At 33.6% G+C, this 27170-nt stretch overlaps 2 protein-coding genes across 2 annotated transcripts; both read right to left on the bottom strand.

The window, feature by feature from the left end:
- Positions 1–5: 5 nt before the first annotated feature.
- LOC108730645 (nose resistant to fluoxetine protein 6) lies at positions 6–18250 on the bottom strand. Its single transcript, XM_018460479.1, has 12 exons — positions 17658–18250; positions 7162–7317; positions 5767–5987; positions 3652–3860; positions 3015–3270; positions 2515–2675; positions 2272–2440; positions 1805–1998; positions 1595–1724; positions 1134–1326; positions 898–1043; positions 6–783 (listed from the first exon to the last, which is right to left on the bottom strand). The coding sequence occupies exons 1-12, from the start codon at positions 17926–17928 to the stop codon at positions 637–639; spliced, it is 2253 nt and encodes a 750-aa protein (XP_018315981.1). The 5' UTR covers positions 17929–18250; the 3' UTR covers positions 6–636.
- Positions 18251–26622: 8372 nt separating this feature from the next.
- Positions 26623–27151, bottom strand: LOC108730646 (uncharacterized). Its single transcript, XM_018460480.1, has 2 exons — positions 26742–27151; positions 26623–26665 (listed from the first exon to the last, which is right to left on the bottom strand). The coding sequence occupies exons 1-2, from the start codon at positions 27104–27106 to the stop codon at positions 26635–26637; spliced, it is 396 nt and encodes a 131-aa protein (XP_018315982.1). The 5' UTR covers positions 27107–27151; the 3' UTR covers positions 26623–26634.
- Positions 27152–27170: the final 19 nt, after the last annotated feature.

The raw sequence follows: 27170 nt of genomic DNA, 5'->3' as shown, positions 1-27170 counted from the left end.
TCTGATTATTATAGAGTCAACGTACTAATCATGATTGTTTGCTTATATTTTTTATTATCTATATGTTTGATATGTTGGTACAAAAACGTTTGCCTCTTAATTTTGTAAATATTTGTTATTTTATACATTATTAATTAATTTCTATATCTTCATTGCTTATACAAAAAAGGGATTGAAACATGTAGTGCCAATCCGTACACATTATGTATTATCTAATATTGTCTAGTATCTTGCCTGAGTAAGTTTATTATACGAGAATTAACAGGAAACTAATATGTACAATTATTCTTATGGCCATATTTATCATTGCTACATATAAAAGTGTAGTAAATATATTTTTAATTACATAAAGTGAGGTCGGTGGATACTCATTAAAAACATGGAAAAGCTTTTTATATACGTACATTTCATTTGTGTGTATTCTACTAACTACTTTTCTACATAAAAAAAAATTTGAACTAATTTTTGAAAAATAATTTCTCAATTCTTTCTCTCTTCAATACTTCGTATCTACTATAATTTTCCTACACAGTATACATTAATTACTAAAAATTTAATTAAAAACGCTATGTACAAATCCGCTATTGTAGTCAAGCTAAAATATTTGGTCAAAATCAAACTGAAATTAAAACAAAGTCATTCCACTTTGGATGATTTTGTTACATCCTTGTTGTTTATCGGCTTCTTCAATATATAATTTTTTATATTCTGGAACGGTGTGTCGAATAGTAGCGTGAGAACCATTGACATAAAAAGAATCCCTCCTATCTCTTTTAGATTTATCTGAAACAAATTATAGACGTTTAAAATAATATTACATTTAATTAAATAATTTTTTTAATGAATAAGTAAAATGGGCAAGAAATTTTACATCTGTTTTAAGAGTACAAGGCTTACCATTATCCTCAAAAAGTCGTAATGATCCGCAGCGCGGGTTTGTCCAACATTGAAAAAAAATATCGGAAATTGCGTTAAATAAACGGCGTAACTAATTCTCGTAGTAACGAGGAATCCTCGCCAAGAGAATATTCTGTTCAAAAATGCTGCGAATTCGATAATGCAAAACATATTATTCGGAGATAATTGCTATTTATAAAATGTTAACTTCGCAATATTAACGCGATAATAACTACCATTTGAACTGCCGGTGTGCTGCGTTATCGCTATCCAAAGAAACAGGCCACACCATCCGATAGGAGCGAACGCGTTGTAAGCTGCCGCGTGAATCGGGTCGTATACGTAATCGATAGAACCCATTTTAGAAGGTCCGATAAGAGCCGCCAAAAACATTAAGCTACACACAATCCATCCTGTATAGAGGGCTGTCTGAAAATGTTGAAAATTAGTATATTTATCGCACAGTCAGAGAAAATCATAGTGGTGACAATACTGATAATTATAAAAGTGACAACTATACAACAGTTTTATATGTATAATTAATGTACAATTTTATATATAAAATAGTTTATAACTATGCGTATATTGATTCTACTTGTATAGTTCCATAGTTGTTATCTTTATAGTTGCTATCACTACGTCTTTTTTTCTGATCGTAAATATCGTGTATGTGGACAATTAATGCAATAACACTCACTGTGCCCAGTTTGAAATCCTTCGGTATATTTCGCAGCAAGTAACCCGCGAAGACCCCAATGATGTAAACGGTCAGTCTGTGCGACGGTAATGTGTAGGAGTGATCCGCAGTATCGAATAATTGTCTTATCCTACAGAAGAATGAGTTATGAATAATATATTTGGAATAATCGATTCTTTCTTGCTGTAACGCAAACATTGATTTACTTACGATGTGCCATAATATACGTAATTGTTGAGATCTTTGGTATACGTGACGTAAAATCTCAATATCGTAGATATCAAGGCTATTGTACTGAGTACAATAGCGCCTATCTTTGGTTTTTTGTACAAGAGAAATATCAACAGAGGAGAAATCGCGAATAATTGCGTATCTATTCCTATATGATGTGTGTGCGTAAGACACTGAAAACAGAGAACGACGGTTTATCTCTCAATGAAAATATAAGCTGAAAGTTAAACGCGTCGAAATAGTTAATTTCTTGCTGATATTCTTATACGAGTACAATTCGAAAATTTGTATTAAATTTAACACATTTCAGTGTTAAAGTGTCATAAATGTTATTGTGTAAAAAAACGTTCTATTCTCTTTTTAAATCTTTTTTTTTAAGTCTTTAAAGGTGTTTGCGTTTTATTTCTTTATCTTTTGAATAACTACTTTATACGTATTTTACCTACCATATTCTCAAATCCGAAATAATTGTGAATAAATAAGAAATTTCGCCACCATGTTCTCTTGCAGATTTCCGCGTGATTGGTCACCACCAGCGGCCACTGCGGTCCAGATCCAATGTACGGCATAATGTAAGTACAGAACAATATCAGCGCACCTAAAGTAGGCACTAGCCTGAAACCATTGTACGTATTGAAAGAAAACCATTTTCTATTTTCATTAATTTGATTAAGACCATATATCAGTACCTTAGCAAACGTGACAAATATTCGTTTTTAATGTCCAAAGCTCCAGACCTTTTCAATCTACCGACGAACGAATATGTCGTTAATAAACCGGATAACATGATAAACGGATCAGTATAGAGACTAGCCGCTCTCCCTAAGACGGTCCATGGTTTACCTAAAAACTACGTCGAAAAATTATCTTTTATTTCCAAGCAATATGCATCCGCGATAAAAATTAAGTTTCATTAATCAGAATACCGTAGATAACATTTTATTCACATGATAAAAGTATAATATTCGTAAAATAATATTCTATATTATATTCCAGTGATATATTATTATATTTTATTTATATTTTTATAACAAGATTATAGGAAATCTTCAAGATTATAATTTCGAAAGTTTATTTTATCTGTGAAAAAGAAATAATATCGAACGAATATCTTTTGAATTTGCATGTTATATTTTCCGAGTTATATATTCAAGAATTTATATTTGAAAATGAATAATTTACAACGTACCTCGCTCATGTAAGTTCGGTTTACGTAAGGGATAAAGAATACCGCCATGCTCTTATGAGATACGAGCAATAAAGCGCTGTTTAAGAATCGGATACCGTGAAGCGACGCTATGTCGCCTTGCGGTCTTTCCAATGAGAATAATTTCAGGATGTTGCGCTTCAAAGAGAACGATAAAAGCAATTCGCTGGTCGGTATTTTGCAATGATCGTAGAATGCGGCTACGAGTGTCAGAACAAACACGGTGATAAAGAGAAGACTGAAAAGAACAACATGAAAATTATTCAATTAATTCAAACTGTTAATATTCTGTATTCAACTTTTTAACTTAGCAGTTTTAAGTTTTGCGAATATTTATAGAGCAAATGCCATTTAAAAAAGTTGAGAATTTTAAAGATTAATAAACGTTTATTGCGAGATTCGATAATTTATAATGCATATCATTGGATGAATTAATTCGTTGCCATTTTGCAATATATATCTTAAGAAATTATTTTTGAAAAATTAATTATATGAATATTTTGAAGTATTTTATTATATATAATATATTAAAAAATATTGTTATGTTAATATATTATTAAAATGGTATTAATGTAATATAGTATAATACAACATTAAGACATGATTCAAACAAACGTACCTGGTGGCGACAGTCGCTTTTGACAGAACGAGTTCCGGCTTCACTTGGCACATGTTCTGATCCACTTGCAGCGAGATTTTAAGTCCTGTCTGTGCTGTGTATTTTGAAATGGTATGTTGAAGAGATGCTTTCACATCCTGAGCTGTGCATGATGCGGGTGTGCATATGGCCCAATTTATGTTGCTAAAACGCGGTACTCTGTGACCAGGCTGAAGATACAAAAATAAACTGTAATATTACATTATATAGAAATTTAACCATTAGCGAATCTAATATAGAAAGTGAAATAGTTAGATTATGTTGACAAAAAAATTAATCTATACTAGAGACATGCGCATTTTAATGTTATATAAGATGCTGAAAAGATTAATTAGAACGACATAAATCTTGCGAAAAAGACGGCGAATTGACAAATTACGTTCTTGAGAATTACCATAATATTCTCTCTCTCTCTCTCTCTTTCTTCACCATGCAAAATTAATCTTGTTACTGAGCTTCTTGCCTATTTTTTGTAATTTTCTACGGAGGAGCGCGTCAGTGAATTTCCGTAAAAAATTACTATTATGTATCGTTTCTCGTTAAACATTTATAACATACTGGAAAAAAAATACAGACAATGAAGAAACATTGGAGAAACCTGACGTGTATTATGTCGATTATGCATAACTGACACAATAATAGGATGTTTTTTTTTCTGAGATGATCTTTTATGAGATCTTTCATAATAAGTGACCGTCGGTGAGTATTTTAATATACTTGTCGCACAGGTGTTTTTGAGAGAGTTTGCGGAAGTCTATTAAAAGCATATGATTGTGAGAGACACGGATAAAAGAGACAGGAGATGTTTTATAAATCATATTTCCACGTTCCCGCAAAGGTGAAACAAGCAATTCAAAAAGTAATTGATGCATTTGCTCAGTCAAGCAACCATAATTAATGCTCTTGGGTCTCGCTGTGAGCAGCGTCAACACAGTACCGAATGATAAATATTAACATCAATTTGATATGCGATACGCAATATTATAGACGATTGTTCTAACCACACGCGTCGCATATTATTGTCTGCTATTATTATGTAATCAGATTGTCGATATCTAAGCAAAACAAATTTCCTGTATGGTTCATCAATCCACATTCCTATGCGATTTGTTTCACGTTTATTTTAGAATCTCAATTAAGACTGCTTTTTTTCCTCAATAATCATCGAATTATGATGTTATAAAAGCAAAAAATTATGATTTTTTTTCCTTATACTATACATCGAAAGAAACTAATTTTTATTTATGCCTTGAAATTCAATTATCCGGAAACACATATTGCGACAAATAACATTATAAGGTTTTTGTGACGTATATTTTTGGAAGTTTCCGAAACAAATTTCTCATTTCTAAATTTAACTCGAGTGTATCGTTGATAACTCTCTAGAGAGCTATCAACGATACACTATCAGGAGATTTGAGCATTTCTTTTTAACGAGTAACTATTTCTTTTTTGCATAGTTCTTCGTTTTACTCTATTAATATTCAACCTATGTCATCTGTCACAATCGCAATAGCGTCTTTTATCTACATCCGGCCGTCGATGTCCCTCGACGTCGTAGATTTACATTATGAATCCTGCAGCACAGGATTCACGAGTCTATTACATATTCATCAGGGATTAAATGTGCGCACCAACGATGATCCTCTGAATGATTAAAATACCAGGAACATTATGTGGGGAAATACCGAAATGAAAATATTTTTCATTCGTTTTGATCTCTATGCCCGCGACTTTTCGGATTAACTTTGCCGCGTATAAATTTTATTAATTAACTTTATTCATTAATGTAATCTATCTGAAAATAAATGATATTTCCGCGAAGTACTCTTAGAATATTTAGAAACTCTCTCGTGTACGAGCCGTCTGCATTATCGTAATCTCGTGTCATTGGGAATCAGCGAGTAAATGGTGAACAATTTAAGCACATTATTTTGATATTCTACGTGCCTATGCGACCAGCCATTCCGCTCGCGAACGTGAGATATCGCCATAAGATGCGGTGATTGATTGCGAAACGATCGATCACATTGGTTCGCATGGTGCATCATGAGAATGCGTGCATTATACACTTACGTCGGTCATGTTGCTACGAAACGCATAATGCGAATGCAGCAGACGATGTAGGTACTTGAGGTCCGGTCGAGACTGATCGACGTCCAGCTGCAAATATGCCAGGCAATACTGTCCTTGAATGCCATCCTTGCCCTCGACACCGACGCATTCGTCGAAGTCGCCGAATTGATTAATGTTCCCGCTAAGCAGACCGGAAGGTACTTTCGCAGTCGCGTCATACACTAAAACGTTAAAAGCGATCAATATTATGAAAATAGAAAGGTGGGACCGTCCTCTGTGGCCGTGAGAACGATCTTTACAATGTCCATTGTATTAACTCGAAATTGAATTGGTGAGTTTATTAGGCTTACTTAATTATAAATCTCTTTATCAAAAATTTTGAACAATTCAATGTTTCCAGATTGCAGATGCAGGAGAATTAAATTTTAGAAAAATAAAAAAATTAGGAATAGAGTCTAAATGTAACGCACAATAAATATAAATAAGATATAAATTATATTTCTATCCATTATTCGCATTACGTTTAATGTTAATAATGTCTATTCTTAATTTTTGTATTTTTTAAATATTTAATATTTATTTTTATTTCTAATATTTTTTTCTATTGTGCGGCTCGATCAGTTCCGAAGGATCAAGTAAACTTAATGGAAAATTTTGAATATCGAATATTGGAAGTTGCGATGTGATAATAATGCCTGCGTGACACGTCGTTCGTAATATATAAAAAATTGCACATTGGCATGCACAGAATTCGGACGAAGAAAAAAAAAAGAAAGGATTTTGCGACGACCGCAATATCTTGAAGCCGTTGCCAAATCTTTTGTGTTGCGAACAGAATAGTACGAGATATTAATGCTTGTCTACGAATAAAACGTGATGTATGTACAATCATTTAATCGAGTCGCTCATGAAAGATCATTAAATATAAATTCGTTCGTCGTTTATTTTCAGTCAAGGATCGATAAGTACACGTTCCGAGTTCCGTTCTTGCAATCGTTCCGAAGAAGAGCTTCTCGAAACGAGGTTTCCGTAATTACCGTCGCGGTATAATTTGATTTCAGATTACATAGTGCTATCTTTAGTTCATTTTACATGAGTCACGCTTTCGAATGTATTATACTCGGATATTAGACTTACTCGTAAATACAGACGTAACCAAGAGGGGGAGAGAATTTGGGAGCTTTCAACTTCTTTTCCGAATTTACAATTAAAAGTTATGATTCACAAAATCTAATATTTTCCCTACTTAAAATTAAAAACAAGAAGGAGATATTTTAAGCTCTAAAATAACCAAAGAAATAATTTATTAGCGTAAAAAATTGCTATTTATGTGATAATAAATCTTCTCCCCTCGGAAAAAATCCTGAGCCCATGCTTTATCAGTAGTCAACTTACTTTTGAGCGCCCATAGTGTGAACTTGGCGAGCTCCTCGTGGAAGATATCGGCGTGTCGTTTGCATTCCGCGCTGACACCACCCGCACCGGGATCGTAAGGAGGAAGGATTTGCAATAATCTGTGTGCCTCGAAATCGATTTTCTCGGGGAAGTTCTCTGGAAAAGAAAATCCTTTTAATGCCAAGAATCCTTTTAATGTCTTTCAATATCTGGGAATCTCGGATATTCGCGTATTAAGTAGTATTAACCTCTGGAGGAAGCCCCTTTAGGGACTCGACTTCGGTGGCACCATCTTTTTCGCCACTTAACCCCACGATATTGACAAAAAAGTTCTAGCTCTTAAAATAAAAAAGTCGATCAAAAACATACTGGTTCTCAGAAGGTTAAAGAAGTTTACCCTTGATTTGTATTAAGTCGTGCGAAAGCGAAAAAAACTTGCAAAAAATCAAAGGCCTTTCTCTCTCTTGGCTCTCCTCTTTCTCATAAATTAGTACATTGACGGGGGATTCACGTAAATCGCTGGCTACGTGCCTTGTGTTCAAACACGAGGAACTTTATCAACGTAAAAGCTACGCTTGCCTGACATTGACATGATAATGCGAGAGTGCTATTAAGATACCTCCCGGCGCGGCGTGCTCGTTGGCAAACGATGACGCAATTTTAGAATTAAACGGAAGCGAAATTTTTGAGAAAGGTCGATGTACGAATTAGTCAGCGTAATTCCAATGAATGTTATATAGGAAATGCTGATGTATCTGAAATGTGACTCGATCTATCTCGCAATGTTCAAGAATGCAATCTGTATGACGTAGATTAAACTGAGTTTTTAATTTGACATTTTTCGTTTTCCTTTCTCTTTCTCTCCTACACGGAAAGAACACTAATGAGCTAATGAAATAATTCAATAAAAAAAAATTGAATGAATCAGATGATTATATATTATAAGGTCATTGACATCTACATAGAATAACGATATTCTGTGTAAAACTACGGCGAAGATCAATGTATAAATTTGCTAGGGTATTTCCAGGTTAATTTTAAACCGATATCATGCATAATTAATTAACTCGAAAAAGAAGTTCTTGATTTATAGCATATTAAGGATAATTATTTTATAATTATAAAATTAATTATAATGATATACGAAAAGAAGGATTTTGCTGAAATATCTAAAAATTTAGACACCGATCTAAAAATTTTGTTGAATCATCAAAATAATTATGTAGGGAATTCAAGCATTGCGAGCAAAAGAAAATGAAAGCAAAAACACTTTCGACATTCTAGTAACCAGCTTTAGCGTCCTATTAATTATTTTAATAGTTTAATAAATTTATTTGCAAATCTGTACCTAGTTAAATTTTTAGACATTTTAACAAAAATGTTTTTTTCATGTGATATTTTTAGGTGCATTGTAAAATATCGAAAAAATTTATCAAAATCTGATAAATCGATGACAAAATTTTTTTGTACCTGTCAGTAAGATTAAATATAGAATATCATCGAATTTCAAAAGTGTAGATGTTCAAATAGAAAGTGGTGTTGCATGATTATAGCGATTGCATCATGGGCGCGTCGTAAACTCTCTGCATTGGTTATATGCTTACACATTAATATGACAATTAACATAATACCTTAAACGACACGGTTTGTGTATTTCTAATATTCTTCAATATACTTTGAATTTTATTGTCACTATCGATTATCACTTGTTCGCGAGCTCGCACGGTTTCGAGCATCCTCATTGCTTCAAACATTGCCTGGTCTTTCTATGGTAGCGGATGATCGATTCGATTCCATTGTTCCATTGAGGATACGTTGACATTTTCTCGCGGTAACATGTAGCAATCGAACTAAATAAAAAAAAATAGAGCCGGACATCCACAGAGAGTACGAGCGCGACGTCGCGTCGGTGTCGAAATCGGGACGCGGCGTGGCGGTCTCCGCGCGAACGGAATCACTTAGCATTGTGGTTTACCTGCCCCGAACGACTGTGGCAATCTGCTATAAAATACACGACACGCATAGATGTACAATGTACACCCAGTAAACTTTAACTAGAAACATAACATTAATGTTATTATTTCCAGGAATTTCCAGGATTGGAAAAGTTATAATATTTTGCAAAAATAATTAGTTACGGTTACAGCTTTGTTCCTTAAAAAGTAACTAGTTGCGGTTACAAATTACCGATTTTGAAAAATAATACGTTACAGGTATAGTTACTTTTTTGTCAATTTTGTATATTGCTATTTTAAATACAAGAATTTTATGCATTTCTAACATTTGATATATAATAACTATAAAAGTAATTATTAAATTAGTTAATTAGTATCCAAAAACATGTAATTAATTATAAGTTGAGCTACAGTTATAAATGGAAAGAAAGAAACAAAATTAAATTACAGTTATTGAAAATGACTCTAATTCTAACTTTATTATATGTAACTACATAGTTATTTTCCAACTCTGATAATTTCATTCAACTCAACAATATAACTGTCACAACATGTGATATATTGTTGAATATAAAAATTATAACATTAATGTTACGTTGCGTTCAGTTGGTGTTTAATAAGCAATAGGCAAAGAGAGAGTGATTCGTATCGTTAGTTTACTCAACAAGAAATCTCTGCGTTTGGACGTTAACCTTATATTTAAATTTCTTCGTTTTATATCAAATTTTTTCGTGAGTTGTATGTAAACAGGCCAACATGATAATGACACAATTTACGCTCATTATGTAAGGTCTAAGTTAAGTACGTTTCACTTTACTATTAAATCCAATCTCAAACCGGTTTGGCGGTCAGATAGATGATAGCCAGATATAGTTGATCCTGTTGCATAGCACTACATGCGAGACGCATGGTAATTAGAGAACGCTCTTAAGCAGAAATCTCGTGTTATGCACGCAAGCACGAAATCGTATTACGAAACGCGATAATGATCGGCGGTGTCAACTTATCGTGTAAATATCTTTACATCTTCCATTGTGATTTACGACGTCTTGTTGTGCAGGCAATTAACATATGGACAAGGAGGGTCGGATACGTAGGGACCTATGTATCTTCATTATAGCTACTTGTCAGACGCGCTCATTGCCAGCCTCTCTAACGTTGATTCTATTCATCTCGAAGAGATGACTAATAATTTATTCACGTTTAGAAAAAAAATTGTCTCTTTTTTTCGGTAGTTTACAATTCAATCTTTATTTAATTCAATCAAAATCGTTGGATATCTAATGATCATTATTTGTCGAATAAATAAATCGCATCTTAAATCATTCGGTTCGCTAAAAACAAGTAATGTGTCAAAGTTTGTTCCATTTGGAACAAATTCAGAACCACATAATATTTTACTAATTAGTTCATCAGTACGCAAGATGATAATAATTTAAAAAGAATTATCATACTTATAACACTATAATCAAATTACAAATTTATCCGGATAGAGCGTTAAAAAACAGTTACACGACTATAAACGTCATATCTGTTACCGCGGAATGTCCATAAAACTAACGTTACGTTGCGAAACGTTATGTGGACATTGAACATATCCTCTTCTCTCCCCTCTCAATTGTATTGCAAATGTACCTATACGTTTTATATAGATGCGTCCTTGTTTATTGATTACACGCAATTCACACGTTGGACATTTACAATAAACGAACATTCCAACGAATTTGCTTCACAGCAAGGACTTTCCACCGAAAGTAGCGAAGAATCAAGGCGTTTCTTTATATATGCATCTTATCTTGGATTTTGCGGAATTTTGTAAATACCATCTGAGATGACGCATCTGATGTATCTGGATAGTATATTCATATCCATTTTACGATACATAGATTAGAATTCTGATTATCGAATTTTTCATTATCTGTATAATGTTTCATAAATTAACTATAAGTATCTAATTTGTGGATACTTTTCTAATTTTTTATCAGAATTTCAATTAATACACAACAAGACTTATTTTCAAGTGTATATTCTTCTTCAATATTTGCATCTTTCGATACATTTTTATCTAAAAGGAATAATGATGTCCAAAAAAGTGTTTCATTCTTGCGAAATACACTGTAGCGTCTCACTCACGAAAGAACAAACTTTATCAATAAAATATTTGACTCAAGACGCCATCTTTTGATATTATATCAACTTGTCAGCTTATAATATACATCTATAATCTACACTATACATTATGTTCAGATAATTGATTGATTACGTGGTTTATCTTTTAAATTCTTGTTTACAAAAATTAAAGCAGTTAAGAAATGCGAATCAATTAATTTCGAACTTTGATACTTCTGTTAGATGTTTTATTGACATTTAAAATTTGATTCTATTAGTTATTGTTGCTCATAATTTTACATTCGAAAGTTGTTATTTCTAAGAAACGCACGTATAGATATCGATGAATTTTATCTGTCAATTACTTTCGATAGAGATAACGATTGCATCGCAAAGGCAACGATTACATAATATCACTTGACTATGGATTGGTACAATCCCTATAATGATACTTATTAGGGATTTCTCTAATTATAGCTGTATGAAAACAAGTTACATTAAACCTTCTAAAATATTAACGACGCGATTCTATTAACATAGAACACAATAATATACTCACGCATATAAATTTTGTTAATTATAGCCGATCTTTATTTATAAAAGATTTTGATTTAACAGGCTGACCCTTCTCTCTCATGAATTTACGTTTATCTCCAAGTCTATTAAATTTATTAATCTGAAGGTCAAGTTTCACAATAGGAAATACTAAAGTGCTCCATGCATAGATGTGAATCAAGAATCCTTTCGAAATTCCAATACAAGTATAAATACCTACATGAGCTCTTCGCAGTTGTTGATGCACAAATCATGTATTTATAATGCGATAAAATACAATTCGCAACCAATTGGAATGTACTTACTAAACGAAGTTGAAGTAAACATAAACGTTTCTGCGTAATAATTTGAGCTTGACTTCCGCACTGAAGAGAACTCATCCAGTTGAAACATTTGTTTACTTTAACTTTATTTAGTAAGTACATACCAATTAGTTGCGAATTATATTTTATCGCGTTATGAATACGTAATTTATAAACATCAGTAACCGCGGAAGCTCACGTAGGTGTTTTAGATAGAGTATATGGTATATTAGATTTATTTTTGGAGCCAATATTACTATCTTATTTTATTTTAATTAATTATCGAAATTGTTATACATGTATTAATCATCAATAAAGATACCGAGAATGAGACGAGAATAAGTGGTAAGAATCAAGTTTAGTGAAAATCAGAATTGGATCTTTTTCACTTGGGTAATTTTAAGATATTTAGTGCTTCAAATATCATTACAGATTACGTAGGTATGGTAGATATAACCCTGAACCTTCCAACCGCGTTCCTGACCTTCTCTCGGTCCACTGGTAATGCTGTATGGTTCGTAATGCGTTGCGTAATGCAATATGCGATAATATTTATTTACCGCCTTCAAATGAGTTGCGAGTAATGCGAAGCAATTCGGAGCGAAATTAAATAGCATACCTCGATTAATGACGTACGATTAATGACGTGGCGAGCAAGCTACGGTATGGACAAAGTTCGATTGTAACGAACGTTGATCGCTGGCTAATTACACAATTATAATTTATTTTCTGATTCTATTTGTGACGATGTCTTCATCAAAGAACTCTCGATTTTTCTTCGATTTTATAATAATTTAATATATTGGGACATCGCACTGTCCACGCATTTCTATCGTCGGCAGTGAGAAACCTGAATTAGAAAACGTGACGTTGATGCATCCATAAATTATAATAAGCATGGTCGAATCTAATTTTTTTAAGCTAACCGGTTAATCTTGAAATTATAGAGCAGATCAAGGTGAATTACATTCCTTGCTAGAAAAAAATTTAACGCAAGGCGTATAAAAATGTCAAGGTAATATTAAAGAATTAATAGTATGACATTTAAACTCATTCTTTAAAACGTTTCATTTTATTTTTTATAAAAATTTTTTTTGTTTTATAATCGAGAATCAGATTTCGGCATAAATGTAGAACAGATATTTTATATAAAACTAAAAACAAAATGAAAAATATATTTCTAATTATATATACATATATATAATTGGAAATATATTTTAGTTATGATTGAAATCGAATGTTGTCAATTTTTCAGTCCTCGAAAAACGCTCTGGAATTCTATCTTTCGAAAAATTTTTTTTTATTGATGGGAATTATTGATCGTGAAATATTTTTTAAATTTATCAAGAAATGTTAAATCTATAAATATATGTTTTTTTTATGCTATATATAAGTATTTATACATATATTCAACCGTAAAAATATGATGAGTATTTCAAATTTTTAAAATTCTTAATATAGCAAAGAACAATGCCCAGTTTGGGCCCCGGTTGAACAGCATTGAGACTTAGCTAGGATTGTAGAACATCAAAAAAGGATTAAAAAGTTCCATATGCACAACTTTGTAAAATGAGTCCCTTGAATGATACAGCTGTTCAAAATTCGCTATTATAACCATGTATTGTGTACCATGTAGGACTGGTTTTATTCGATTTCTCGAATCATCTAGTATCTCGAATATGTTCAATCTTGACGAAGACAAAAACCTTTTTTGGACCCCAAATGAATAGTTATAAGTGATATACATAATCGATGAAGAGGGGAGAGAGACACTCATAGTATGAAATAAAAGATTTTAATTGCCTAATTGAAATGTGGCCAATATAGCACTCAGGAAACGTCTCCTATAAAGTTAGGCTTATGGAATTTTTGATTCTCTTTTGATATCTTAAAATTTTAGATATGTCTCAAAGTTGTTCATCCGGGGCCCAAATTTCCCTATAAAACTGGGCATAATCCCTTCTATTTAACGCCTTCCAAGATTCTTAATATTTATTTATTAATTTGATATCTATTCTTGCGATAAAATGTTAAAATTAACACAAAAATGTTAATTTTAACATTTTTGCATGTCTTAGAAAGTCCACTATACGACTATAAGTTAAAATTAACATTTTATTTTTTACAGTGTATTATTAGGTAAATTTTATCGGATATAAAAAGTAAAGACAACAAACACATTCACTTATACCATATTATACAATTAATGAACATGTTTTTAGCCTGTGAAGCGTAAATAGATCGAGGAAAATATGGCCGTTATAATCTTTTCAGTATTGAGAAATGTTAAGCAATTGCTGTCGCATTATTCTATGTTATTAAAATAACTTAAAGTACGATCTGAAAATAGAATATATTTAAGTAAATATTGCAAAAATAATTTTTAGATAAAATCTAAATTTCCTAATTGCCTCTTATGTATTACAGACTCAATGAAGATTTTTCTTGGAAAGGGAGTTTAGTAGACGTTATCTTCCTCCAGCATCAAATTCCAATTTCAACTTTGATTCTCTCTTATATAAATCAGTATTTGCTTAACGGATATGATGTCGTGTCCATGACTCACACGCTTAATACAGCAGTGTGTAATGTTAAATTATATTATTTAATGGCATTACGTATATAAATAGTTAAAGGTTAAATCAATTAGATAACATTGTAACACAAGTCTATTTGTTATTATTATAATCGAACTGTAAGTGGTAGCTTATTGATATCTGACAAGCTCGTTATAGTGCATTACTGCAAAAACATCTTAGATTAGCATAGTAATCGTTTAAAATGGATATAGAATACAAATTCTTCTCATTAAAAAAATATTAAAAGATAAAAAACCAAAATTGAATATCGTTTGATGAAAAAATTCGGTAATATAACATTAAAAATGTGGAATCTCTAATCGCTGTCGATATAACTTTGAATATGAAACGTGACTTTTGTCACGATCAAGTGTTTACAAGTCTAGCTTGTAAATCCCATTTTGTGGCGAATGTCATTAATTATATGGCGGGTAAGAATATCGTCTGTATTTTTTTTCTTGACTCATTTATAGTTACGCCCACAATTAATTTGATTAACAGTACTGGTTTCTAAATGAACGTGTATAGCTTAAACTATATATAGCTCGTCAATTAATAAACTCTATATAGACATGTTTTTACCGTCGTAATCGTTCTCGTCGCGTGACTAGCTTGCATTATTAATGGAAATGCAAGCGGATTTATGTAGACGCGTATAATGACTATATGTATTTGAGCTAATTATCAATAAGATATGAATGAAATTATATTAATACGGTATTTTGATGAATTGTCCTGCAGAGTTATAACGCGTTAGATTAGAAATTATCCCCGAAAATCGTCTATAAGGACGGCATTCATATATTTAAGATTATCTTAAGTAAACTCTTAAGATGTCATAAACCATAATTATAGAACCGTACTAACATCTTAAGACATTATTTAGGACAGTCTTGAAATAAGAACCGCCTATGAAAATATCAGTCTGGGACATTAAATTTTTGTCAGGCGATAATAAGTTGTCTTGTGATTTAGTAATTTTAATATATTTTTAATATATCCATATGTTGACCCTCGACTAGCAATTTAGTTTTAACTTTTATGTATATAATCTACGGATTCCTGGACTTAATGTTTCCGAATGGCATAGTAGTTTACTAACAGTTTCCACTAAAAGTATGCCGAAATGTCGACATACCCTTCGTGAGGTGATTTCCTACATTGAAATCTTTAAGACTTCTATTATGTCACGTTGCAAGTACTGTAGTCACGTTCACCCGTGCATCGACGCATAATGCGTACGATACTATCACTAAAAGTCGTTTTCGAACATCGCGCATGTCGAAATATTGTTAGTACTTTCTTTGATATCTCGTAAATTTTGACAATAACTGTCACTTGACACTAGAATTGTCGATGATCGACTTTTTTTGACTTCACTAATTAATAATCATTTTAATTTTTTTTCATCGTTTAGGCATATCTACATTACAATTCACATATTGAATATAATATAAATAATTCTAATTATACAAATAATACCAAAATAAATTTTCATTAATCGAAACAAGGATAGGAAATTATCAAATTGACATTTTTGACGGGATATCATCGCTGATTTTAGTATTAAAAATCATTGTGACTGAATCTACACTCTAAACAAATATTAGATATGAATTTAACATGTTTAACACATGATAATTGTCACCATGTTGATATTGATATAAAAATCAAAATTTGTGGATTTAACACCATAAGTTTTAAATCATGGTAATGTTTCAATATCAATATATGAATTATATAAACACCGCATGTATGACATTAAAGTCACACTCATTTTTTAGAGTACATACACAATTATCATGTATAATTTTCTTCAATAAATTGATCAATAAAGTAAAAAGATAATTGACTAACGTAAATGAAAGATTGATTAAGTTATAAATTAATCGTGTATAATTTAAAGAATTTATAAAATTAAGATTTATTAGTGGCTTCCGAGAGACTCATATATTAAAGTATATATGTATCAGTATGGTAATTAAGGTCAATACATTTTCTGCGGACACATGCATTCCTTGTCACTCAACTTCGATACATCGATAAAGAATTCTCCAGGATATATATGACAGTAATATATTTATTGAAGACAAAGAAATCATTTCTTCTTCTATCGAGACTTGGTTGTAGTCGTTTGGACATTGTCAGAATCGAAAGAAGGCACAGCCGGTACTCCGAATTTTACATACTTGTGAATCAACGTGATCGGCATCCGTGGGGTACGCACTTGGAATACATGCATATAGACGGCCTTCGATTTATAAAAATACGATTACATATTTTTCAAACTCGCAAGAGAAATTAGTATCCATAGATCAGCGCTGTATTAGTCGCGTGGAAACTCTCGATATAACATCCTACCATAAATTTCGATGAATCGTCAAAGTTAACTCTTAGCACTATTAGTGCTCAAGAGGGGGGCATAAATATTTATTCTATTTCACGTGCCTGATCGAAGGTTAATAACATTTTATTAATTAAGAGAGTCGACAGCGCGCGAAAGATGCGAATTTTGATAGCCGCGAGTGGACAGTTAACGACTAATATTTAAAAGATAAAGTCCGTCAACAAATCTAAAATTATTTATCCGTTTGCCACGCGAGCACGATTTGCTTAATTAAAAATGTACCGTTTACGAAAATCAAATGATTTATTCATTTATAGTCTTTCACTTAATTCAAGATTTGTCCTTCCGCGCGATTTGGTTTAATATTTAAATTCAATTAAAATATATTTGCAATAAAATCTAACAATAAGTATCAATTAGCGAAATCGTTAATAGTCCATCGTTTTTCAAGCAAATGAAATGAAAATCATTGCCTTTCGACATTTTTATGTTGATCTTCACAAAATACAATTCTGTCTTTAGGAAGCATGATTGGCGAAATGTTAGATAATTTCAAACCAAATTTTACAACTTGTTACGAATTCATTACGAAATAGATATTCTCTTGTCTTCTGTAAGAATAGAACGTAATAGCTCTGATATCACTTACCATAGTGCGGATTCGTGTGATGCACTTCCGGCCTGTCGTCACTCCATATAACTTTCTCGGTGTCGATCGTGTAATTACCGAGGCTACTGATCAGCTCGACGAAAGTGAAGTTCTTAGTCGTGTCGGTCTTGTTGCGCGAAAGCACGCGGAGTATGTCCTCCTCCTCAAAGGTACCGAGACTGCTCGAGGATGTCAAGACTTCCACCGATGACTCGGCACGCGACAGACCGATCAGACTGAAAATTGCCCAAATCCTCACAAATGTCCCCATTTCGCCTCCAACAAATGTGGCCGAAGAAGTGTCACGCAGGTTTAATTCTTTCGTATCGCGATCGTAGATTTCTTTAGAATTGATACTTGGTACTTAGACGATATTGATACTTGGACGATCGATCGTGGATCACGTTCGCATTTGTGCGATCGTCATTGGGAAATTTCACTGTAGCCTCTCGGTGGGAATTATTCGGGTTACCGAAGACGCTCTCTCCCGAGGAAGTAATAGAGTCGTGAACGAGAGAGTCTCGGCCGGTCGAAGGGACGACACGGGCTGTATCGAATATATTCACGATCTCCGAATTGCCCGGCTGTTCGAACGCGAGCTTTACGAGTGATCGCGGTTCGATCGTGGAACGACGAAGTCACCTGTGCCACCTTGCCGATAGGGAGGCCGAGAAGAGGGGTGGGTACCATGCCGCACACACGTCGTCCGCTCCCACTCTTCCGTTTCGAGGACCTCGCGTCGAAAAAAATCATCTGAATAGATGTAACTGCGAGCACAGGAGTTGTTTACGGACCGATGAAATACCGCGCTGTGTTAATGGTGTTTGAGAAGGCGAAAGAATAGGTCTTTTCGCGTTGCTTGCACCTTTTGTATTCAGTGTCTTCGCTTTCTCTTTCTCTTCAACCATCCGAACACATATTTATTTCTTTTTAAGTGCAAATTTTTTGGGGATTTCAAGCAGCAGAGGTAATGAAATATTTATACCAAAATTCCCCGGGAATGTTGGTTGAATTCACATTTGAAATTCTATTCGATCATCACTCAAGAATATATTAAGTCACGTTTTTCGATTGGTTTTTTTATTCGCGCGAGAACATCTATTAGAATAAACGAGACAATGGATCAAGAAACAATGGAGTCAAAATTCCAGGAACATTTGTTTGAAATTCGAGTCTGCGAATACATTGATGAGTCACGTTTTTCGACTGGTTTTTACCTGCGCGAGAACACTTTAAGAAAAAAAAGAAAAATTTACCATTTGGAGAATTCTATAAATACAGCTAAAGAAAGAAATTCCCGGGGATCTTCCTGTGACGGATTAAACGACGTATAATATTTTAAAAGATAAAATTTTTATGACTGCGTGACTTGTTAAAAAAGAAAAGATTACTTATAAGAAAGAGAAAAAATTTGGCATTTTGAGAGTTCTGTAGATACAGCTAAAGAAAGAAATCCCTGAGGATCTCCGTGATTTAAACGAATTGAACGTATATTTTAAATTTCTAAAAAATTTTTAAATATTAATCATTAACATTGTCACTTCAGTTAATTTATATGATTGCTTTGAAGTGATAGCACATTTGTCATGGTTGACGCATTAAAAAAAAAAATTCCTCCGTGTTTCAAAAGTAACGTTATGCTCCAACGTGTACTTGAAAGTGTAATGCGAGAAGTGACGAATTCAAGGTCAACATGAGAGAAAGCGAATCGTATATTTGAGGATAGAGCAATTACAAGGAATATAAAAGAATGAATTGCAGTTTTAAACTATTTTGATGAAAGGTAAAATTACGCTGCTCCGTTGCTGCATTGTAGAATCAAACGAGCGCCGTCCGTTCCATCGTAACGAGGTGCCGTTGCAACAAAGACGCATTTAGATTCGATATTGTTCTATGCGGTGGCAATCAATTAGGATTCGACGACGGTTTAGTGTGGTCATTCATAAGCGGGACGGTGCTGATGACTCGAGATCAGCTTACAATTAAAGTTATCCTTGAGACTTTCCGTTATTGTCTTTGTTAACTGATCACATTTTTTGTTAACAGTTACGGCCTTGAAAAACGGAGATTACCATCCAAGATCGTTTCATTATGTAAGCTGTAAGAAATAAAAGAAACTGTAATTACCAGACCTTCAGTTTTTAGAAAGAAAACATATTTCATCTCACGAAATGATTTTGGCGATATAAATTAAAGTGTTTTATTTCATAAACCATCTTAGGTAAAAAAAAATGCCGTCTTACCGTACGATAACAAAAGAAGATTATGTTTGTCAATATCATTCGAATTATGCTGCTTTCGCTATTTACCGAGTGTACGCGAAGTTGTAGTATATCGTTGCGAAAATTCTGATGCATACGCATGATAATATTATTGTACAATAATAATTGTTTAATTTTGCAAATAAAATGTAAAAGGCGGTGTCTTACACAATTATTATTTTTTTTGTTCGAGTTCTTCCGGTCCAGTACACGTTCACCTTGCCTTTCTTTCGTAGGTTCAACTAATCCGAGGTCAATTCATATGCGTATGTGTACAAGTCTGATTATCATTGTACTAGAAAATATGTTGCAATATCTCGGAATTATTAACATATTAGACTGTCACAGGTTGATTATTCTTGCGTTAAGAGCGTTAGAAATTATTGTATGCAAAACCCCATTTTATTGTGCAATAGCACTGAAAGCAATATCGGTGTCGTCTTCAGCCAGAAATGGTTGGTCGACGTTGAATCAGCATTGATCGATTAATCATTTCTGGCTGGGTCATTGTTCACGATCTATCTTAAGAGACATTCAATTAATTGCGTTATCGTTATTTCCGCGAGAGTGGCTCGTGCCTGAGAGTGACGTCCAACTATCATTAGCGATTAAGTCCATTCGAGATTGTCGAGATTAAGATACACGTCGTTGGAAGCTATTTGAAATAGTACATATGTACACTGAAAGAAAAGATTGGCTGCTGCAACAAATTAGATGGTAAAATATGGCATAGCATTTTTAATTGGCTGCTGCAACCAATCTTTTTTTTTCAGTGTAATATAATATTTCTATAATCGCGCGGGGATCGTGAATCGACGGAAGTTTTACCACACTCGTGAGGGCGGTAATTTATCGCGCGTCTATAAAAAGATAGCCAAAAAGATCATTCTTGAAGATAATCGACTGCGTGGCCTTGGCCGTTACTCGGGTGTTCGACCTATCATTGGTTAATTCAGTTTTTGATCACCGTTAATTAATGCATATCTTCTTTCTTTATCTGGGAATTAATTACGAATTCATCCTTTTGCAAATCTGACCTAGGTTCTTTATTATAATCGTTGCGAGATTAAGATATGTGTAAAGATATCTGACGTGTCGAGATCTTTCTCTGGAATTCTTTTTCCTTTACATATTAATATTTGGTAAAGCTGAAGTAATAAAGTTCTATTCTACATATTAATATTTATGTTTGCGTTTATATACATGCGCCCTGTTTACTTATAAGGGTGTAAGCGTTGCCGATTTGAAAGTCTAATTAACTCTCGATACGTGTTGCTATCGCACAATGACATGCATTTACACAGACATTTTCTAATCGAGATGCTATAACCCAATTCAAGATACAGAAACTTAGCCATCGTGCAAAATCTCTTACGACTGTATATTGTTAATGAATTGATTTATACTAATATTTATAAATAAATATTATTTATTATTCGGAGTAAAATGTATCGTACGTTTTAATAACGATTACCGAGAAATCTTTAAGTTTCATATAGCCTTCTTTTTTATACATAAAGTTTAAAATATTTTAAATATTGCAAAATCAATTATTTAGTATTTTAGCTGCGTTTGTAAAGTCCGGAAAAATTTCGGCCATAGTGAATATGACTACAAATATGGTATATATGCAAGTATATATATAGTATATATATAATTCACAATTTTGAATTATTTAAAAAGAAGCAATTAAAGATCTAGCTTCGATCGGCAATAGGCCTTTAATATATATTATTTAGTCAATTATTTAGTATTAATTAGCAAAACAAATTATTTGGTTCGATTATTATAATTTAATATATTTTCTAACTGAAAAGTTAAATATGTTTTTATTATGTTTTTGCAGTGCTCAAGTACAATTTACAAATGAACGATTTAGTGATTTAAAATTTAGTTTTTCTTCAAAGAATTAAAATGAATGTGTTATTAAAACTTGCATTCGATAAGTCCTGTTCAAATCGATTCAAAGTGAAGCTCACTGTATTGAGTCTCTACGCACTTGTGTAAAACAATTTCAAAGGCATCGTACGCACGCATGTACGTTTAATCGTAGCTCGAGCTCTTTCCTAGGCAGACGTGTGAATCGTAATAGTGACACTGGGTCGGGGACTCTTACGAGTTGCATTCCTTGCAATGTTCTTGTTGCAACATTCGCGACATTTGTCACGCTATTGATTTCTCGTCAACTGCGGCGTCTGTCTCAACTTTTAAAAAAGAAACAATCGGATTTTATTATCGTTATTTTTACGACATTAATTAATTTTCTCGCTATATGTTATTTGCGACTGTCAACATGGAAATCCTTGACAATCCAGGAAAAATCGCAAAGTTGTATAATAGAGATCGAAGGTTCGTTCGAAAATTTTGTTATTAATTTGTTACAGATGAAAGGATCGCTCGTCTCGAATTTATGCTAAATGTGTATTGCTTCGTACCAGCAGCTATTATTGTGAAAATATCATAAAATTCAACGCAATTCGATACATACTAAATATTTATTAGCTGCGTGAGGAATTTTATTAAACGCGAACTTGATTTCTATTCTTGAACAAATATTTCGTTATTATACTCATTTCGTATATATCATTTTACACAACATTTTATATCTATAAGTAAATCAAATTCGAAAATCTTAATTTCTTGATAGATGATAATAAAAATGCATGAATAAAAACAGATTTATATTTTTGCAATTATAATTTGGCAATTTATGATTATAATGCAATAATCATGCAGTATTTAGACATAACGAGCTAAAAAATATCTGTTAAGCAACATAAAATCATCTGAAACGTGAAAATTTTTGGAATTTTCAACGCTTATTAATTTTCATAATCTTCGCAATGTAATTAAAAATACACATTCGTAATTAAAGAATTTTAATATGTATTCATCGTTGTCTTCTAGTATTTTTAGAGATCAGCGTTTGTCTGTTTCGCGTCGCGCATCCCCACACATCCCCGCTATTCCCTCAAGCATTCAATAAATCTAAATCATGGACCATCTTTATATGACAGATTTGATTGTGTGCTGTTATAAACATTTGCAATGTCACGTTATTATAGGTACATCATCTCATCTACTCGATGCGACAGTTGTGTCGAATGCATTTTTGGGTGAATGCATTGTAACTAGAGAATTAGACTCGCAGTTGATTTATTCTATTGAAATTGTTTGGAAATCTTTCTCTCTTTGTTTCGTACCTTATTTTATCCATTAGATAAATTATCACATAGTTTATCTGAAGGTGGAACAACCGTTTCTAAATCTAATATCTAGATTATGTAGAAGGTTAGGCAAGAAAATTAAAATTTACTCTTCTAATTGATTTAATTAAAAAGAAGATAAAGTGTGTGAATATTTTTTAGTGTATACGTGTGAGGTACGATTTATTAAATTAATAAATAAACTCATAATAATTTATTGTAGTCGTGTCAAATACCCAAGTAGAACACAGAAGTCATGAGGACATCATCATGACCTCATTCGTCACTTATAAGTCAATTTTTAGGTATTAAATGACGTCATGATGAAGTCCTGTAATACCATTATGACTTAATTATGACTCCGTGTTCTACCTGGGTATAAAGTCCTAAAATGCGTCACAAGTCGTGGTTCTCTTATTCCTAGACTAGACATTTCAATTACGTTCAACAGACGGGGGGATTGGTAATTGTTGCATGTGAACGCGTAACTTATACGGTATCGGTAAGTGCAAAAATAATTTATCTTACTGTTTACGTGGGCGGAGCGCATGACATTACGTCTATCATGAGCGAGTACGAGCTAGCAAACGAAACGCGTACGCGGCTAAACTCGCACATTACTTCCGCTTTATCATAATTTTTATTAACGACTGCACGACGGGCGATCCTTTATTATCACGATGGGTAATTCCCTCTTTTCCTCGCGATTCTTGTTACATCATATACCGATTTGTCTGAAGTAAAGATATTAGCGTGATTGTGATTACCCTATTAATTCAATTATGCCATTAATAGAAATTGCTAAACATCAAGAATATTTTTATGAACGGAGATTATTCTGTGTTTTTGACGAGGAAACGTTTATCTTCAGTAAAGATTGCACGTCGCTTTATATCTATCGTCAAGCTTATGGAAATTAAATAAATTATAGATAATCGAATGAATAAGTAAATAATTTATTTTTACACATATGTAGTTTCTTAACATATAATATATATATTCCATTATAATAGACGGAAAGGACGGTTTTGCTAAAGTATCCAAAAATTTAATTAAAAATACAGATCTTGTAATAATTTTGTTTGGACCATCAAAATTATTATGGAGGACGCTTAAATTGGTTACAATTATTTTGATAGTCGAATAAAATTATTTTCAGATTTATATGTAGCTAAATTTTTAGATATTTCAGCAAAATCATTCTTTGCGTATAAGTCTATTCTTTTCAGCTGAATTTTGTTTTTTTTTTGTGCATGATTCATCCTTCATCTTCTTTTCTCTAACATGAAAAAAAGAGGAAAGATGGACCATGAAAGAAGTTGAGTTAAAAGGAAAGGAACTAATAAACTTGCGCACGCTCATCTCATTATTTATTTAACTAATATTTAATCGAAAGAGGAGTTTCGAGTTCACCTTGCCGGCCAATGTCCATGGTGCGCGCGCGACGAATCGATCACCTGGCGACGGAAAAAAGAAAGTGAGAATAATTTAATCGACGATCGGCGCAATATGCTTAGCGTTCGTTTCGTTTTGTGACGCGCGACACACATGTCGCTCATTCAAATGAAAGACCTTCTCTAGCTTTGCGCGAGGCGTGTAAACAGGACAAATACATCGTTGAACTTCGCGGTTGGACTGTTAAAAAAAAGTAATACCACGTGTGTTTTCACGTCGACCGCGGGGACCTCGATGAAGAGATTGATGGCAGGATGCTGCAAGCCCTTCACCACAAATATGTATGACGATAGTAACAGAGTTTATTGCTTTCGTTTCTCTCTCTCTCTTTCTTTCTCTCGGTTTCAACATTGCTGTCGTGTTACGTCCTATTTTTTATGGGCGTGCCTATGATGCGTGCATCACTTATTTACTAGCCAAATCAGACCCGAGGGGACTGAAGGCCATTTCCGAAGAAATAGAGATCTTATAATTTGAGAGAAATGCGCCAAGAGTTACGCGATCATGATATCTGCTGATTAGCTGGAGTGAAATTTGTTTCCTATCCTTATTTTACGCCTAATGAACGATAAAGACAAAAGCGTTAACTATTGTGTCATTCAAGCCGTTGACTATTGTTTTCTTTATTAAACGTAAAACAAGAATAGAATGCAATTTTCTTTCCAGCCAATCGGCAATTATTATGGCCATGTGACTCTTGGCGCATTTCTATTATATTATAAGAAGTTTGTTCGCGTTGCTTAAAATCTCAAAAAATTTTTGAACTTGAAACAAATATACATATATTCGGACGTTGAGAAGAGAGAAGGCAAAGATGCTGAGTGCAAAAAGTACAAGCAACGCGCACAAACAAGCAGATCTAGGATTTTTACAAAGAAAGAAGTTCTATTTTTTATTTCTCAGCGACAGATTTCTTGAATGGGAGGCAAGGTGTTCCTGTTCCGCGTCACGATTCTTCCTCGCGTGTTTATGGAGCTAGTACATTCAAATGCGATTCGCAGACGCGAGTCGAATTCTGCGTAGGTATTACATAAATTTCGCGTATGAAAATCAGAACAAGTTTCACCGAATTCGCTATTCGAGGAGTGTCGCGTCGCAGCAAGGGAAATTCGCGGACGCGAAGTCGAGTGACTTGTACGTTTCTAGTGAATCGCGTGAGCACGCGTGTAATACGCAACGGTGGATTCATTCGTTCAGCTGGTTAATTGATTTTCTGATTGCGACTCTGATTACGGAAAGCATTTTCGTACGTCTCGATACTTCATTTCATTAGTGATCTTCTCGCTTCATTCGCTTCCTCGTTAAACACAAGTTTCCAGCATTCCGTACTATTATTTAGAGGATTTAGGATTTGGACACAATGAAAAGCACAGGCAATAGGAACAGAGAATAATGGATTTCAATCTATTAGAAATCGTGTATTACACGTACCTATACTGTAATATGCGATTTAGTTTGAGACACAATAGAAAAGCACACGCAACAGAAACATGGAATAACAACAGACTTCGATCTACCTGCAGAAATCGTGTTACACACAGCATAATATACAGTTTTTTACGTAGGTTGACATCTATTTCTGTTCCTATAAAAGAAACGAGTTTGTTAAAGTTTTTGAATTTAACAATTCAATTAGATACAAATCCGAAAGTAAATTGACATTTTAGCCACCAATTTGAGCGTCCTACATAATATTTGATTGTATAACAAAGTTATTTTTAATCTATATATCGCTAAATTTTGTTCTGTTCTCTAAAACTTCAATATATTTGTTGGCCAATGTAATCTGATTTAAATATCATTTGTAATTTTCAAGAGTAGAGTCAGATTTTCTCCTTCAATATTTTTTAAGCAATTAAAATTATTTATTCTGCTAAAGAATGATATTGCACTTTTACTACACTATTCAAGGATACATAACACTATTCCAACAAAAATAGAATTCAAACGGTATTCGAAACAAATGGTAAAACGCAACTTCTTATTAATAAAACAAACAGACAGTATATGTCTCAAGTATTTACATTATTTAGTCTAACTGTAGTCCCTGTAGATTCAAGAATATACGCTTGCTCGATCTCTTCGCCTGAAACACCAACTGCACGTTAAAAATAAATTCTTTTTCGTCAGATTACGCGATCTGGCAGCGATTTTTCTTTTACCGAATTTCACGGGCGCCGCAACAATTTCGGAAGACTAGCCCGGCCGGGGGTGGTTCTCTTGCCAAGTTTGAACTCCGACGCCAACCCTCGATGCACCGCACCAGCGAGGTCGCTCGGTCGTCTCCGTCGACTCTCGGCCACGACCGGCAAATACGCGCGGCATGCGTCCAGCAACCAGCGCCGTGACCTGTCGGCAGACTACCAAAGCAGACCAAAGTTAAGTCAGACGCCGACGATCGGGAAACGATGTCGCCGTCTTTGTTGTGCGCGCTGCCGACCATCGCCGCCTCCAATTGCAGGCCCGCAGTCGGTGCGCTGGCCGTTTCCACCGTTTGTCGCGTCTCCGCGACTAGCTCATAATCCATCCGCGTAAATTGGCGCGCGGGACCGTTTGTGCTGCTGCGCCTGATTGAAAGCGGCGGCGGTCGG

This window comes from Mycetomoellerius zeteki, unplaced genomic scaffold (assembly GCF_001594055.1).
Source record: "Mycetomoellerius zeteki isolate Tzet28-1 unplaced genomic scaffold, Tzet1.0 scaffold94, whole genome shotgun sequence".
In the NCBI taxonomy this organism is placed as follows: Eukaryota; Metazoa; Arthropoda; class Insecta; order Hymenoptera; family Formicidae; genus Mycetomoellerius; species Mycetomoellerius zeteki.
The sequence above is the reverse complement of the archived record's forward strand: the minus strand, read 5'-3'. Positions and strand labels throughout refer to the sequence as shown.